This window comes from Athene cunicularia (assembly GCF_003259725.1).
Source record: "Athene cunicularia isolate RWA chromosome 12 unlocalized genomic scaffold, athCun1 chr12_part1, whole genome shotgun sequence".
Lineage (NCBI taxonomy): Eukaryota > Metazoa > Chordata > Aves > Strigiformes > Strigidae > Athene > Athene cunicularia.
This window is the reverse complement of record NW_020799116.1, coordinates 12,124,011-12,139,413: the sequence shown is the minus strand read 5'-3', so window position 1 is coordinate 12,139,413 and position 15,403 is coordinate 12,124,011. Positions and strand designations below refer to the sequence as shown.

The 15,403-nt window shown below is 41.1% G+C and overlaps 1 protein-coding gene across 1 annotated transcript; it reads right to left on the bottom strand.

Annotated features, from left to right (window-relative positions):
- Positions 1-1,292: 1,292 nt before the first annotated feature.
- EDEM1 (ER degradation enhancing alpha-mannosidase like protein 1) lies at positions 1,293-15,324 on the bottom strand. Its single transcript, XM_026857632.1, has 11 exons — positions 15,258-15,324; positions 12,325-12,428; positions 11,378-11,549; positions 10,050-10,233; positions 9,369-9,543; positions 8,682-8,802; positions 8,011-8,181; positions 7,333-7,406; positions 6,231-6,327; positions 5,303-5,485; positions 1,293-4,419 (listed from the first exon to the last, which is right to left on the bottom strand). The coding sequence occupies exons 2-11, from the start codon at positions 12,423-12,425 to the stop codon at positions 4,330-4,332; spliced, it is 1,368 nt and encodes a 455-aa protein (XP_026713433.1). The 5' UTR covers positions 12,426-12,428; positions 15,258-15,324; the 3' UTR covers positions 1,293-4,329.
- Positions 15,325-15,403: the final 79 nt, after the last annotated feature.

Here is a 15,403-nt window from a genome sequence, read left to right as displayed (position 1 = left end):
AATCAGGATTTCAGCCCAACTTACACTTACTCAAAATTAACACTTAGAAGTCTGAACCCAACAAAAGTAGCATGAGATGGGCACAAATGTCATCACCTGAAAACTCAGAGGAACTTTAAAAACACCACAAAAATCCAATCACTAATGTTCAAATAGAAGAGATAATGTCAAAGAGATAAAAAATCCAGGAGAAAAAAGAAAAAAAAAGAAAAAAATCAAAGTGACAGTCAGATAGATTGTTTCCACATTCCCATTTTAAAACACAGCATGAGCTATTCCCCAGCAGAATTATCCACAGACTGGAAAGAGCCCAGCAAGGTTCTAGGTGCAAAAGTTCCACCTGCACTTGGTTCTTCATGGCCCAATTTGGAGAAGTTGGTAGGAAACACCAGCAGGTATCAGTACTTGATCAGACTGAGCTACCTGCTCATATGGCCAAAAGCTTGATGCCACCACACTTCATTTCTTCATTCCACATCACATCAGTGCTTTCAGCACAGGCTGCCCCTTGAATCATCACGCAGGGAAAATGAAAGGACAGGGGGGAGAAGAAAGCAGCTTTTTGTTTTGGAGGTGGGGTGGTTATTTTCTTTTCCTGCAGTAAGCAGCCATCTCTTGTTCTAATTAGATTAAAATCCAGCACACTTAAGACATCTGTCTAGCAACCAAGGCAGATGAAGCTGGCAAGAAAGCCCTCACCAGAGAGTAATCCCTTCTCCAATTCATTAACTTATCTTGTGTGCTATCACAAGGATATGGCTGGGAAGTCTCATTCCCCACAGGGAAAACAAAAGGTATTTTTTGCACACCTCGATTAGGTGCTCCCGAACTAACCAGGCTTAAGGCAAATAAGGAGCCAAGTTACCCTTGGAGACAAAAAACTGTTACGTTCTTTGCTGAGCCCTTGAGATTGGCCAAGTCATGGAGAACTTGAACGATAGCCACAAATCTGCTTGAACAAACTTCAAATACATTTTTCCTTTACTCACCCCTACTCCCGGGTTACCCTCAACTGCTAAAGTTTTCCCGTCTGGTGAATGGCAAAGATCAAGTATACACACTCAAATTTATCTTTTCCCTGCATTTGGGAGATCACCTGCAAGCTTCATGATGGCCTTACAAGAACTAAGCTGTAAGAAAAACACACATAAAATCAGTCAAATATACAATTTTTAATGCAGATTTGTAAAATTTAAGCTCAGTTTTGAAAATTTAGGACATTTCACGAAAGAGCATTTGGTCGTCTTAAAAATTTCCCATTCCCAATTAAATACTTCATGGAAAAATAACAATTAAGCATACATTGCATTTTTTAATTAGGAAAAATTGATATTGCACATTATACCAAGAAATACAAAAGTCTGTTTCAGCAAGTTATTCCAGCAGTGTTATCAATTTCATTTTGATATAATTGATTTATACAAAAGTTTTAATTTTAGTGCAGAACATGTGCCCTGTTACAGAGTAAAAATGTATCAAAGCATTTTTAAAACAAAAAGGAAGAAAAATTGGCCTCTTAAAGAATACAAAGCCTTACCACATAGTCAGCACCAGTCTCCTTGTAGCCAAAAACTGTTCCTATGGAAAGATGACTGTCAGATCACCTTGGCAACACAAATTTCAATGCAGTTCCTAACGAGAAGCTGCCCATATCCTATTTGGCACTGTAACTAACAGCCCAGATCACTAAGGGCTGCGATACCTGTCCATACTGATCCCATCCCACAGCTACCTCTTACTCTATTTCTGGCAACCTACGGGAGGGAAAAGCACGGCGGCAGAACAGTTGTGCAACTTTGTTATAGGTGTGTAATTCTCTGAGGAAAACTCTGAAACAGATTTCTGTGCATAACACTCTGCTGGAACCCTCACCAGGATTCAGGTGCTTCAAGAAGGCACAAAACACTGAAAGGCGACTGCAAGGTATATAATGAATGTTCAGAGGGCTCGACTGTGAGTCAGGGAAAAATCGTTACTAGAAGCAGCCACCAACACACCCAGGGCAAGGGCTGTCCTGGCAGCTGCCATGCCATGATTTTAAATGGTCGGCTGTGGAATGCTGCCTTTGGCTTCCACGCTACTGAGCACTTCTCATTTCAGAGCTGCAATTAGAAGATGTGGCCCAGCAGCAGTGTTTCAGAAAGCCCAGACATTGTCACTTTCTGCCTCCCTCGGCTGGCAGAAAGCACGCCCTTTCTGCACCCTCCCGCACTTCTTTACGTATTTATGACCTGAAGCATACCTGCATGCCCAGACAAGAGTTACTGGTTAGGAAGCTATACCTTGAACCTCTCCTAATACCTCTTTGGATCTTAACGCCTAGAATTTATGTTTTGCTTTGAAACAGGGAACTAAGACATTCCAGTAATAGGTTTGCAAAGCCAATTCTACAGGAGTTGGGATTGCCTCAAACATAAAGGCAACCCATTCTGTTGCAATGTTTTGGGAAACCTTAATGTATACTTCCCTCTCCCTCCTTCAACCTTCCTCCCCCATTAAAACGCACATAGTAAGACTAAGAAGACAGGATTTTATTTTTTTTTTTTTGCCTGAATACAAGATCCAACTATCATGGAATAGAAGATTCTACAATGAAGTCCCTGAGATGCATCTGTATACTAAAAGATTCAAACAATAACCTCTTCAGCACTAACTTCATATTTATTAGAAATGTTGAGTTGCAACATATGGTTTATGAAAACCGATGTTGTCATAAGAAGGTGAAAATACAGTAGATCAAGTCTGCCCTTATATTTAAGCCTTAATTTAAAAATAACTAACTCAACAGTAACATTCAACTACTCCAATTGTAGTCAAAAGTAAAAAGCATGTAAGCAATGGGGAGCCACTGAAAAAAACCCTGTTGTATTTAGAATAAGTTGTTTTGGCCTCCGTTTGTTTTCATCCCTCAACAGCCCTACCTGAATTTAACTGCCTTCTTCCTGAAAGTTCATCACCAGTTATTCCTCAAACATCTGAGCTGCGTTTCAAGACGGTGGGGTGAAGCAGGCTCCCACCATTCCTCACTTGTGAGCAGAAGGCAGAATTTACAGGTACAGCACAGCACTGCAGCCATGACCCCCTTACAGAGGCAGGTACCAACGTGTCTCGCAGCGGAGGAAGTCACCACGCTGCAGGCTCAGACTTCTTCCCAACTCCATCCCCAGGGCGATGCAGAGGCAGCCCCTCTACTAACTGCACTGACACAGAGAGTAAATCCAGCCCATAAATATTCTTTGGGATGAGCACAAAAGTTGATATTCTTCCAGTATCTTAAACCCAAAAAACAAAAAAGCAAAGCCATCTCATATGCAAGTAACTTTTTAAAGTTACTTTGGAATCCACTGTATTTTGTAACCAGCTAATCAGAAATACTTTATCCATCTTCCCAAGCAAGCTCAGTTTTTCCTGCTAGTAAAGAAAACTTAAGGCACTAACATCTTAATGCTGTCAGGAATGCACAATAGTTTGTTCTTCATGTACTGTTTTACCAGTTCGTAGCAGCATCTCTCCTGAAAAGGCACTAGAAATATGGCAAACAATAAAACTTTTGGAACTTTTTGCTCAGCTAAGCTGTATCAAGTTAGCTGCTTGGAAAGCTGAGTGGCTTTGCAATTTCCCCTTCCCTCCCCCCTCATTCCCTTATAAAAAAAAGGCACCTGATATGTTTTATTACTGGTCTCTGCAGCTACAGGCTCTTGCAACTGTGCAGTTCTATACAACCCTGTATATAAAGGATATCATGACTATACCGATAGCTTTTTATATGATCAGGAGTTATCTCTTCAAGATACTATTCCAGATAAGAGTGTTTTTGTTTCAGCAAAACCCATTACCAGTGGGTTCCTACCTGAGTAGTACTTAAGGTTGCATATTGCTAGCCAGAATAATTCAATGATTAAACTTGGTGTAAAAAAATTGCACTTTCCCATTCCTTCCCCAATCCCAAGATCATTTCAAATTAAATACTAGACCCTTTTCTAAAGGGACATTTGTAATACAGCTACAAAGAGGTAGCTAAGTGGCACATGCCAATTTTTTTGTTTTTTTTAAAAGTATATTCAGCCTTCATTTGCAACAACATTTTTCATAGGAAGTCTTAAAACAAGAAATCTCTATTCAGGTGGCACATGGAGTTACCACAGTTCAGAAGACAGAACTTGTAAGTGAACCTGATTTCCCTTCACATCCATAATTGAAAACTAACAAGCATGGGGGATACCCCAGTGACTTAGCATATGCAGGTGTGTAGCTGAAGAGGAAAGGAATGTCTACAGCAAAATCCCATGCTCCTCCTGACATATGATAGAAGTTACTCTGAAGAATGATTCAGATCAAGCCCACCATTCGATCAATCTGTCTCATGTAGTTACTCTTCAATGGCAGCAGGTACCTCCTCTCATCAGGAACTCTGTTACACTGTTAACAAAAAGAGAATATTTTTAAGAACCCAAATACAAAACCAGTCAGTCCTATACCCTCTGTAATCTATCAGGCATTTCAGGATCAGTAACCACAGATTTCTTCCCAGTACAGCAAATTGTACCCAATAAGCACTTTTAGTCCTGACTCTCCCCCATTCTCTGCAAACTTACAGCACAAGCCACATAAATGAACAGTGAGTGTTTCCTTAGTGCAGGCTGCAAGCTTCCAAATACACGCCAAACTGCTGCAGCTTGTTATTCAACTGAGACTTCCTTTGCTATGACAACTGTGAATGTTTTTTAAAATAATGCTCTTTTTCTGCAGGACTCGGGGGGAGGAGGAGAGGAACCATACTAGAACCTACTAGCAGAGATTTTTTTAAAAAATTTCTGTATTAAAAACATATCTGTTTTGGTTGGTGATAGGCTCTGGAACCATAGCTCTGTACTCAGTTGATGCCTAGCTAAAAAAGGTCACCTTTACATGCTTCAAAACCATCCTGATGAAAAAAGCTGTTGTAATGACCCTCTGTTTTTCTCTTTCCCCTTCAGAGCAACACCGGTAAATTTTAAGGGCAAAGAAAAGGAGAAGGGAAAAATAATTGGAAATAAATTAACAGAGAACAAATTGCTGCAAAATACTTACAAGGGGACAGGTTTCACCTTCAACATAATCACTCTCACATTATCCTAATCGACTCATTCCACTACTGAAAGTGTTTTTCACAGGGGAGCTTCTCAGATATTTGACATTTATAAAGGAAACACTGCAGAGCTCTGAAGTAATATTTCCAAATGGCTTTTTCTACTGCCTAGGCCAGTTCAACATATATCCCTTCTTCAGCAACACAACCAGGAACAATCAGTGTACTCCTTACGTTAGAGCTGAAGTTGACTGCCTTTAATTCGTTAGGTTTAATTTTTTCTGCACTGTCCTCTTCAGGGAGGATGTCTTGCCACAGTGAGTTACGAAAACGTTCATCCACAGACACAATATGCCCCTCAGTAGTAAACATATACTTATTTCCAGATTTATGCAGTGGATTCTCTTCATCAAACAGCTAAACAAGAGATGGGAGAGCCAGTTATAGTATATGTGCAACATTCTTGATGTCCCATCAACAGTAAGTTAAAATGCGCACGCGCATTTGAAGGATCACACAAAAAGCATAACTTTTGGTGCTAAATGGGCAACTACTGTTAGAGCAAGTGGAAATAAAGAGTTTTAATGCACGGGATTTATTTCAACAGTTAAAAGCAAAAGAAAAACTTCTCATACAACTTAAACTGCCTTTATTTTTCTAAGCTGCGCTATGCAGGCATTTCTAGGCCAGCATCCACTGTTTTCATTCAGTCACAGATTTATTTGTTTTTCTACACTAAAGGAGATTGAGAACAGAAGCTTAAGCAGTGTTGGCTCCAATGCTTTCTCCTGTGACTGCCAAACCCTGATAGGGAGAAACTAGAGGCTGCTGCAAAATGGCTACAAGCAGTAATTTAGCCCAGAGCTGAGCAGTAACTTCCTTCAGTCTTGCTTCCTCTTCTTCCCAGCTCCCCCACAAGAGAGCAAGACTGAAGCTCTGGGCTAAATTCCTGCTTCCCCAGCAGCTGCCCAAACCTCCAAGATGAGGGAAGGGTCAAAGAAAGAGGAGCTGACCATTCTGTGATACATTCTGATACCTAAACCCCTCTCTTCCCCAGAGTGAAGCAGAGTTTCCAATTAGCAATGTGCTGCCTCCTCAATGAGCCGTGGTTGTGAACAGCACATGCAAGAGAGTATCCTTGAAATGAAGAACATGTACATACCAGGTACAAATATTTGCATGTTTCACTGAGAAAAAAGCTCTCCATTCGATCTTCCTTTGTCTTCTCTACAACATGGTGCAACGTGGCATAGCCACACCTGCAAGATTTAAGATTGGTTTGGGTTTAGTTCCCATACATCCTGATCTCAAAGCATTCCCTGCATATTCCGTAACTTCAGACCATTCCAATTGTCACCAGAGTTAAAGTTAAAATGAAACAAGTTTCTTTTACAAGTAAGCACTGATTACTGGTTTCTGGTACTCTGATGTGACTGTAATCATTGACCCTGTGTTTCAGCTATTCCATTGTGCAGATTTATGAAGAGTCTCTCAAAGCAGCAAGCTAATCTAAAGGCACCCTGCACAAAATAGGTTATTTCCCCACGCTGAACACATGAGAAACCCAGGCCTGGAAGCCCGGCCTCACGCAAAGGTTTCTTCCCAAGCTACCTACTTCTTCCCTCCCATGAGCACTTAACAAATGCCAAAGCTGCAAGCTGTCACACAGTGCACTGTAATTCTTTCAGTCAACCCCCACACAGCACCTGAATCCCATTTAACTGCAGAATGGCACTGATTTATACTGTCCTCCGGTCTACAAAATCAAAAAATACCAATAGTTGAATAAAAAATTCACTATCCTCCCTCTGAGTCTTTCAAGAAGTTCAGATACTCAGTATTACAGCCAGAATTCATAGTAATTGTCTTGAGAAGAAAGCTGATACGCAACAGCATCTCTCAGAGGCCATCCCTCCAGTTTAGTTAAACACACTGGGTCCAAGAGATTAGAAATATTCTTGCAGGATCCATAGAAAAAAAAAACAACCTACTAATTTTACCAGTTTTTAGCAATCGATCATCAACAATGAATTTTAAAAGGCAGTTATAAAATTCTGAAGGCATAACGTTGTCACTGGACTATAACTTCATTTTCAGATGAGAAAGAAATAATTGCTTCATAAAAACTGCAAGTGAAGATTGATTTATTGAGAGTTGGGTTTTCTGCTTTACCTACATCTGGCAGATTGGATTCGATATAATATTTATATAATAAAATATATGCATACAAAAGTGAAAGAAGACAAAGAACATTGAAGACTGACTTTGCTTTTGTGTATTTTTCCAAACTCTGAAGAATATCCATTCCCACGTGAAGGTAAAATGGGTTCTTTGTGGCCTAAAGGAAGACAGACAAGTTAGAGCCAGCGATTTTGAAATCTTGTGAAGATAACACTTACAACAAAAGCCTAGTAGTATCAGATTCTCATGTACTGCAGGAAACTTATCTTTATAGGAACATGACTTAGATTACTCTGTGCAACTTCTCACACTTGCTTTGGTGCAAATCATAATAAAACTTGTAGTAAATTCAAACTCCTTGATAGCTTTCTTGCAGCCAGAAAGTTATTTTAGTTTACTGTGTCTTCTGCCCGTTGGAGATTGTGCCTAGACAACATAGCAAGGAACGCTATTACATTTACCTCAACAACTTCTATTAAGAAGTCACAAGTCTCTACCTTGTACAAACCTGTGAACTATTTTTTCAGAAGGTTGTTTAGTCTCATTTTTGTCTGTCTTATAAAAAAGGCTATTTTTTTAAGCAAACACAGCAACTCCATTGCATAATAATCTAGTGTTTAAACGGAGAACTCCATATAAGTACAGGCAGATCCTGAGGCACCAGATTTTAGCAGGCCAGGGGCTAGAGGCAGAAAAAGGGACTTTCTGAACAAAAACATTTTTGCCAAAACATGAGCTGTAAGCTGAGAAAAATCAAATACCTGATAAAGAAGATATGTGGACTCCACTAACTCTGGCCTCAGTGGATAAAAGGGAACATCCGGTGCTTGCAATTGCCAGTTGTATCTTTCTGGGAGAGCTCCGTATCGTTTCCATATGGCATAATAAAAAGCATGGAGACAAATAGCGTCTTCCACATCTCCTATCAATACCTAGGCAGAACAGCAGCCATAAACACACACGCTTAATATTGCAAGTCAGCAAATTGCTTTCTGCTCTGTTTAAGAACATGCTAAGTAATAAAACACTCCCTTCATAAGGGGAGATCCAAAAAAAAAACCCACCCACAAAAAACAAAGCTAATGTCTTAATTCTTTCGCACTAAAAGCTTCAATGAGCTCAGCCTCACAGCATGGTATACAAATGCTGTGGTTAAATGAGTAAAGTGAAGAAGTATCTCATATCTAACAGAGAGGAGGCCAGGCCTTCCAATATTGTTATGCTGATGCAGAAGCTGAACTGCCCCAAGACTCTCTTATCAGAGCAGCCAGATGTAAACCTGCAGGTTGAAGCTCATCTCAGAAGAGATGCTCACGCTCATTCACAGCCTAGCATTAGAATGAACCTTTCTGACACCCTTCTACTGTGGCATTCAATCCTTTCTGACACCCTTCTACTGTGGTGTTCAGTCCTTAACAGAATGAAAGTTTACCTGGAGTCCAGGAAAAAAGGCTTGCAAAGAGTCAATCCACGTGTTCATCAGCTGTCCTGTGAACATGTTTACATTAACGTACAAAGGAGGGTCACCTTCACCTTCATTGCAAGCTTCTCGACTGCCAAGTAACAATAAGCACAACGTAAATATTCACTGTTTTATAGGACACCATGTATGTCTCATTTTACAGCACTGCCACCAGCAAAGAGAATGAGCCACGGATTTGTCACGTTAGGTTCAAAGCCATTTTGAAAAGAACCAAAATGTCAGTCATGCTTTCAGAAAAATTAGTTCATAAAGGTAGGTACATCATATCCTGAAGTTGTCAGCAGAATCTCTACCAAAAGGTCATGCTAGGTAAAATCAGGCCTTAAGAAGTAGCCAATTTAATACATTTCCTCTGCACTTCTACAGCCTTCTTTCAGTCTAACATTTACTAACTTGGACAGTAACCAGTTTAGCTTCTTTGCATCGCTAATGCTATTCAGATCAGTTGACTAAGAAGTGAACGGAATGTTAAAATTTATTTCCACGGTGACTATCACGGAAATAAGATTTTGGATTTTAAAGAAAAAGAAGAGAACATGGATTTTCTGAAGCATGACACAAAACACTATACAATCTCTCATATCTTTCCAGAACACTCATAGCTTAAGGAATAGATACCCATATGAAATAACATACCCTCTTCTTAAGTGGTTCTGAATGTTCCGATAAGCATCATTGAACATCTCCAGGTCTTCCTTTTCTCCAAAGAGGATGTAAGACTTCAGAAGGTATTCATAGAACGAATCCGACCCTGCTCCCAAGCCACTCTGCTTTCCAACCCAATGGCCAGTTTGAATATTTACAACATTTCCTTTCAGAACAGACAAAAAATTTAGTCTAAAGTTGCCAAGTACATCAGAGAAAAATAATCAAGAACTTAGAAAAATTACATCTTCAACAGGTCTTAGGGAGGAATGATTACTATCAAGGTAAAGTGTTACAGTGCATTCATCCAAGGAACACAGCACACAGAGGCGGGTTTTTAAGTACTTTTAGTCTTTTGCCAATCTAAATTATATTAATGAGGATACAAATGCAAGAACTTCAGTTTCATTCACCAGCTTCATTAAAAATCTGTCCTTGGAAACCTGTGCCCTAAGAAGTCATTCCACTTTTGTTATAAAATTACAAAGTACCATTTGGTCAACAGAAACTATGAGTACACAGGAAGTGTACAGACAGCTACAGAGGAAGCAGATCAACAAACTTAATGATACATGAAAGAAACCTGTAGCATGATTGCACTCTTACTACAGGAGACTGAGGCAGGTTAAAGCACAGAGCCAGTCACTACAGCATCACCTCAGAGAAGATTACCTAGCAGTCCGGTGTTATTGTTTCTGAGACTCCAGAGTGCTTTGACAGCTCTCCTGGCCACCCATTCAAACGTGGAATCGCCAAGCAGCCTGCTAAGGATACCAAACTCCACCAGCAAGGAGCCTGCACCTGCAGTACAAGTTTCATTATTGCTGTCTGGAGGTACCCCCTTCTTCAGGTTGACCTGTGAAGCAGGTAGAGAGAGTGCTAACAGCAAGAAGGCAGGCTGCACCTCATACAGCTGCACTCTCATCTGCAATCTCGTATTTATTAGAAAGCCTTTTTATTAGTTTTTGCAATATAAAGCATATAATGTGTATATAGTTAGAAAGCCAGCATATCGTTGCTTGGTCAAAAAGCCTTCACAAAGAATTCCTGAAACTCATCTTCCAACTTTGTACCATCACATTCTAGATGGGCAATCCTAATCTTGCTACTCTTATACTTGCTATTTCTTCCAAATTTCAGTCCACTTTTTCATCATTTCTACTAGACATTCAGGTTCTTCCAAGGGTGATGCAAGTACTCCTTCCCCTCAGTGCGCTTGAAACCAAGAGTTTCCCCAGTGAGTGCTCCTCAACTTCCCCACAGAACAAAATGTTGAAGGGAAGTTACACCACCCCCAACTGCTTTACCAGACTGAACAGAAGTGAAAGTTCATGTTTCTACAGGCTGACAGGTCTGGAGAAAAAGCAGTGCTGCTGTTTCTAGAAATTAAAAGTCAGGCAAAGTGCTAATCAGTTTTACAGTTCAGAGTTGTTCCACTAGAACTGACATCCTTCTCCTTGCAAACTGCATCTGCCTAAAACAAGAGGACACAGTATTCAAGAATACTGCAGTGTTCTTGAGTACTCACTCAGCAGTATTCAAGAAAATTACAAATTCCATGCCCAATATGACAAATATTTTAGATGAGTTTTATTTTATCACAATTATCTTAGTACTGAGTCACCAGTGAAGTCACTTTCCTAAACTATTTGCCTTTACAGTGTTTCTTGTTAACCTTAATGACAGCATTGTTTGTTGCTACATGATATCTAGGAAGAAAGCAGGGCACATTGCGGCCAAACAGCACAGAAACAAATGACCCATAAGGAACAATACACACAGAATGAAAAAACAGCCTAAAAAGAAATTTAGTAGACATAAGGAGCAACTTACACGTTGTCCATGTCACCATAACAGCCCAGTTCCTCCCACGCCATTTTAATGTAACTTAGGAGGTTCAATACCCCAAGTGCACACGCAGGGCACAGAATGAGAGTTGCAGGAGAGGTGAATTACAACTTTTACATTATATCCCCCACTGTGTTGGTGTGCTCACTTACCCGAGGATATGGAATTCCAGTTTTAGTGTTCTCAAAGGCTGGAAGCAGTCTCACTGCTAGGTCGTGAGCCATATGCAACAATTCATTGTCATAATCCTTAATGGTCATATCACCAAAAGGCTGTTTGGCATCTGTAATTATTATGTGGGCAGAAAGCAGGCTTCCCAAAACCCTGTAGGAAAAGGAAAAGATCTTCAACTTTTAGATCTGATCTGAACCTAGTTCTTCAGCTAACCCTTACCAGTACCATATTTAACAGAAGCATTACTTTGTGTACCTTACAAGCACTACAGAGGAGACCTGATTTCTTCCCCACCAGTAGTGAAAACACCTAGAAGTCACACTGCTTGTCACCCACAGTAACCCCAAAATCCAGTTCTGCAAAATTTACCTAACCTAGTAGCTCCTTACAACATACCAAGTCTATTTACAAGTGAAGACCTCCTTGCCCCTGCAAACAGCAGTAAGGTTGTTACGTAAACTTAGTATTCAGAAAAAGAAAGCTAGCCATGCTAAGCAGCAGTTGAATAAACACTAAGACATTCAGAAAATTAAGCCATTTGAAATCCAACAGTATCTAGAACTCATCTCCAAGACAGACAGGCCTGTTTTTCATCTAAAACAGAAGCGAAAGCAAGCAAAAGGTCCACAGAAGAAAACAAAAGAAGGGAAAACCTATCAGCTGCAAGAACAAAAACGTAGCAGTCTGCAAGCCACAGCTGAGACTACCATTGTATTAGTATCACTGCTTCAATACACATGTGACACAATAAAATTGCTTTAATTATGAAAGCATGGAATATTTTCATAAAAGGTTAAAAACCAACTTACTCAATGAACAATTACGGAATAAAGCCCAAAGACATCAATGATTTCACTTTGGTTCTCCTGTATATGCACACCAAATCTTATTAATGTTTTAACAACAGAAACCTAGAGCAACGTACCTGATTGTTGCCTCAAAAACTTGGACTGTTGAGTCTTTATCAAATGAAACTGTGTCAATCACCAACTTCACTGCTTTCTGGAATTCTGAGGAGTTTCCCATTACCTTTTACATAAAAACAAAGTCATTTTGTTGCTTCAGAAGAGGGTTGGGGAAGAGAATGGCAAGTTCACATTTTAGACCAACTGTCATAGTAACTAAGAACAGAGTACTTCAAGCTCCTGCTAAAAAGACTTTCCAGGAAGCTACCCATCCTACTGACATGTAAAAGTGCATTTTTAAAAATGTTAAAACAGCAAAAGCCACAAGGATGTATTTTTGTCTGTTTTACTAATCTGTGCACTCAGGTACTCTTCCACCCCCAACATCAGCCTTGCAGGTAATCTCTTAGAGCAGGAGTCTAAAAACTCTAAGACTCTAAACCATGGAGTGTTTTAACTGCTTCAACTACCAGTTTAAGAGATAAGTTTAGCTTAAAAGGTCACACGAATTGCAGAACAATGAAGTCTGATTTGACATTTATTTGACCAGGGGAGCCCAAGCTTTTGCGCTTTTGACTCAACACTGCATGCCAGGCCCAGGAGCTCCCCCACACCAGTTTTTTAGGTATATCTTAGCAACTAATTTCCACTACATCCAGAGAGAGACATAAATTCAGCCCCAGCTACAAGGAAGCAAGAATGTGGAAGGAAAACATAAGTTCATGATAAGGCTAGGTGTACAGGGAACCTGATGAGCTCTTTAACCATCAAAGCACCATGTGTCAGCCAGCCTGCTTTCCATCACCCAGACCTAGTGGGAAAAGCATTCACATGCTTGATTTAAGCAGATGAAGAGATCCATGCGGAAGTTTTGGAAACACAAGAAACTCTAGGAACCAGAAGTCTTCTATTTGAGAAAAAAAAAGTTATGTACTGCTCCAAAAAGTATGGATAGGACACCGAGCCTATGGTGAATGAGGACAGGACATCAGCTGTTTAGCCAACACACCATCAGCCACATAGCCCAGATCCCCAACTGCTGTTTCAGTTAAAACCAATGTTCTCCTCACTTCCTCCTTTCAGTTCAGTCAAACAGCTGAGAGCTCCTCACCACAGAGCTGCAATTCCATTGTAGCAATGGAAAATATTTTATAACCCAAAGCACACACACAGGCCTTGCATGCACTACCTTCTGCATGAGAGGAGAGAAACCTACCACAGATCCACTGCATCAATGAGCCCTGATGCTCCAGAAGGCCAAGAATCTGCACTGGCTGCAAAAATGAGACTAATGAAACCTAAGGGAGTCTCTAAATAAGGACTTCAAGGAAGGGGCTCTTCTCCATGATTCCATACTACAGGTACTACTAACACAGTTTGCTTCTCACATTATCTTCAAATTTTATCAGAAATTCATACAACGGCCTATTTTAGTAGGCGAGAAGCAGCTTTACAGCTTTTCCCTCTCCTTCCTTTCACCTCTCTTCATACAGATTTGTGTGTCCGTCAGGCCCTCTATGCCAAGCAAAACAATCAGAGCTCTTAGAGTAATCTTGAGTGAGAAAAACTCTCCTCCTGACATATGTCTCAACAACCCATGCATGTCCCAGTTCAAATCCACCCTTCCTGAATACCAGAGTGATGGCACAGTATCCTGCAAGAGATCTCACCTGAGCCTTGGGAAAGACCTCCAGAATTTCCTCTGTCTGTTCTGGAAATCTCTGCTGATACATCTCCAAGTACTCTCATCCTTCCCTGCATGTGTAACACCGCTGGCTCATGATCCAGCTGTTAGCCAGCATGCACACCCAGCACCACCTTCTCCTCAGAAGTAAAAGATTTAATAACCTCCCACTTATAAACTATTAGACTTCTTACTTCATATTACTGAAGGTCACCACAATTTAAATTAGTTCCTCACAGTATCACCTTGCCTGCCTTCCCGTTAAGAACTGATCTCTATTTCTATCAGCAGCTCTGCATGAAACATCAGCACTTTTTGCTTTAACATGTGAAGACTAAACAGACTGGGCCCATGGCAGGAAACACTACAGAGTAATTGCCTCCAGTTTGAAACTTTCTGTTGCCATCTTCCTTCAATTTCTCACCAAGTTTCTAGACCAAGTAACCCTCTTCAGCTCCACTAGCTTCTTTATTCTTTTTTTAAAAATACAGAGCTGATTGAATATATCACATCTACTGTGGTTGGAAGTTCAACCTCAGAGCAAGGGACAGTATCAGTGTTGTTCAGTACCAGGGCAGATGAACCTATCAAGAGCCATCTTCAAGCGCACACTAAGTTAAGGCTGCACTACATCCTCATTTTCCCCTTTAACTCCTTCCTTCAAAGTCTGTTCCAGCACGCTGCCTGCTGTCGAGGTGACAGCTCATGACCACGCTCCCACCCCACTCCACCCTCCCTACAGCTGAGACCTGCAGCTTCACAGCCCCTCTAAACGAAGCTCTGTGCCCGAGAGCCTTCGCTCCCGGCTTCCCACACTAGGGTTAGGAATAAAACACCCAGTGAATTGCAACAGGCACCCGTTTTGCTGCCAAGGGCCAGACTGACAACAAAGCAAGTAAGACTCGTGGATGTTCAAGAGCATCTGGGGTTTCTCATCTCTCAAAGCCTCTCATCAACTGGCTTCAGCTTCCAGACGTTAACATCCATCTCCTGCTAAGACACCGCTTTTAGAGTTTAATTAGCAGGATAATTACTCTTTGGCAATGCATCCCAGCTATAATCATGCACCTTCAAACTAATTTTGTTCACTCCAGCTGCCGACACGACCCTCCTGAAGTTCCCTCTTAATTAAACGGGGCGATGCAGCAAGCCCGCAGCTGGACCCACCAAACTCTTCCCTGCAGAGCCCCCAACTGGGGGGTGGCTTAGCTAAGACGGGCCTGGGCAGGCTTTTGAGAGGTGTGTGTGTGTGTCCCCTCAAGGACTCACCGCCAGCGTGTCCAGAGCGTCGATCAGCGTCAGCGAGTAGTTTCCCAAGACGTCGTTGATGTTGAGGTTAGAGCTGGAAGAAGCAGAGCCGAGCGTCAGGCCCCAGGCCCGGCCCCGTCCACGCCCGACCCCCCCCACCTCAAGCC

Excerpts from the sequence above, each read along its gene's own strand:
- EDEM1 (XM_026857632.1), bottom strand. The coding sequence starts at position 12,425 with ATGGGAAACTCCTCAGAATTCCAGAAAGCAGTGAAGTTGGTGATTGAC. Across the intron at positions 9,544-10,049 it reads CAATAACACCGGACTGCTAG|GAAATGTTGTAAATATTCAA; the intron begins GTAATCTTCTCT and ends CTGTTCTGAAAG. Across the intron at positions 5,486-6,230 it reads CATGCAAATATTTGTACCTG|CTGTTTGATGAAGAGAATCC; the intron begins GTATGTACATGT and ends TCTCTTGTTTAG.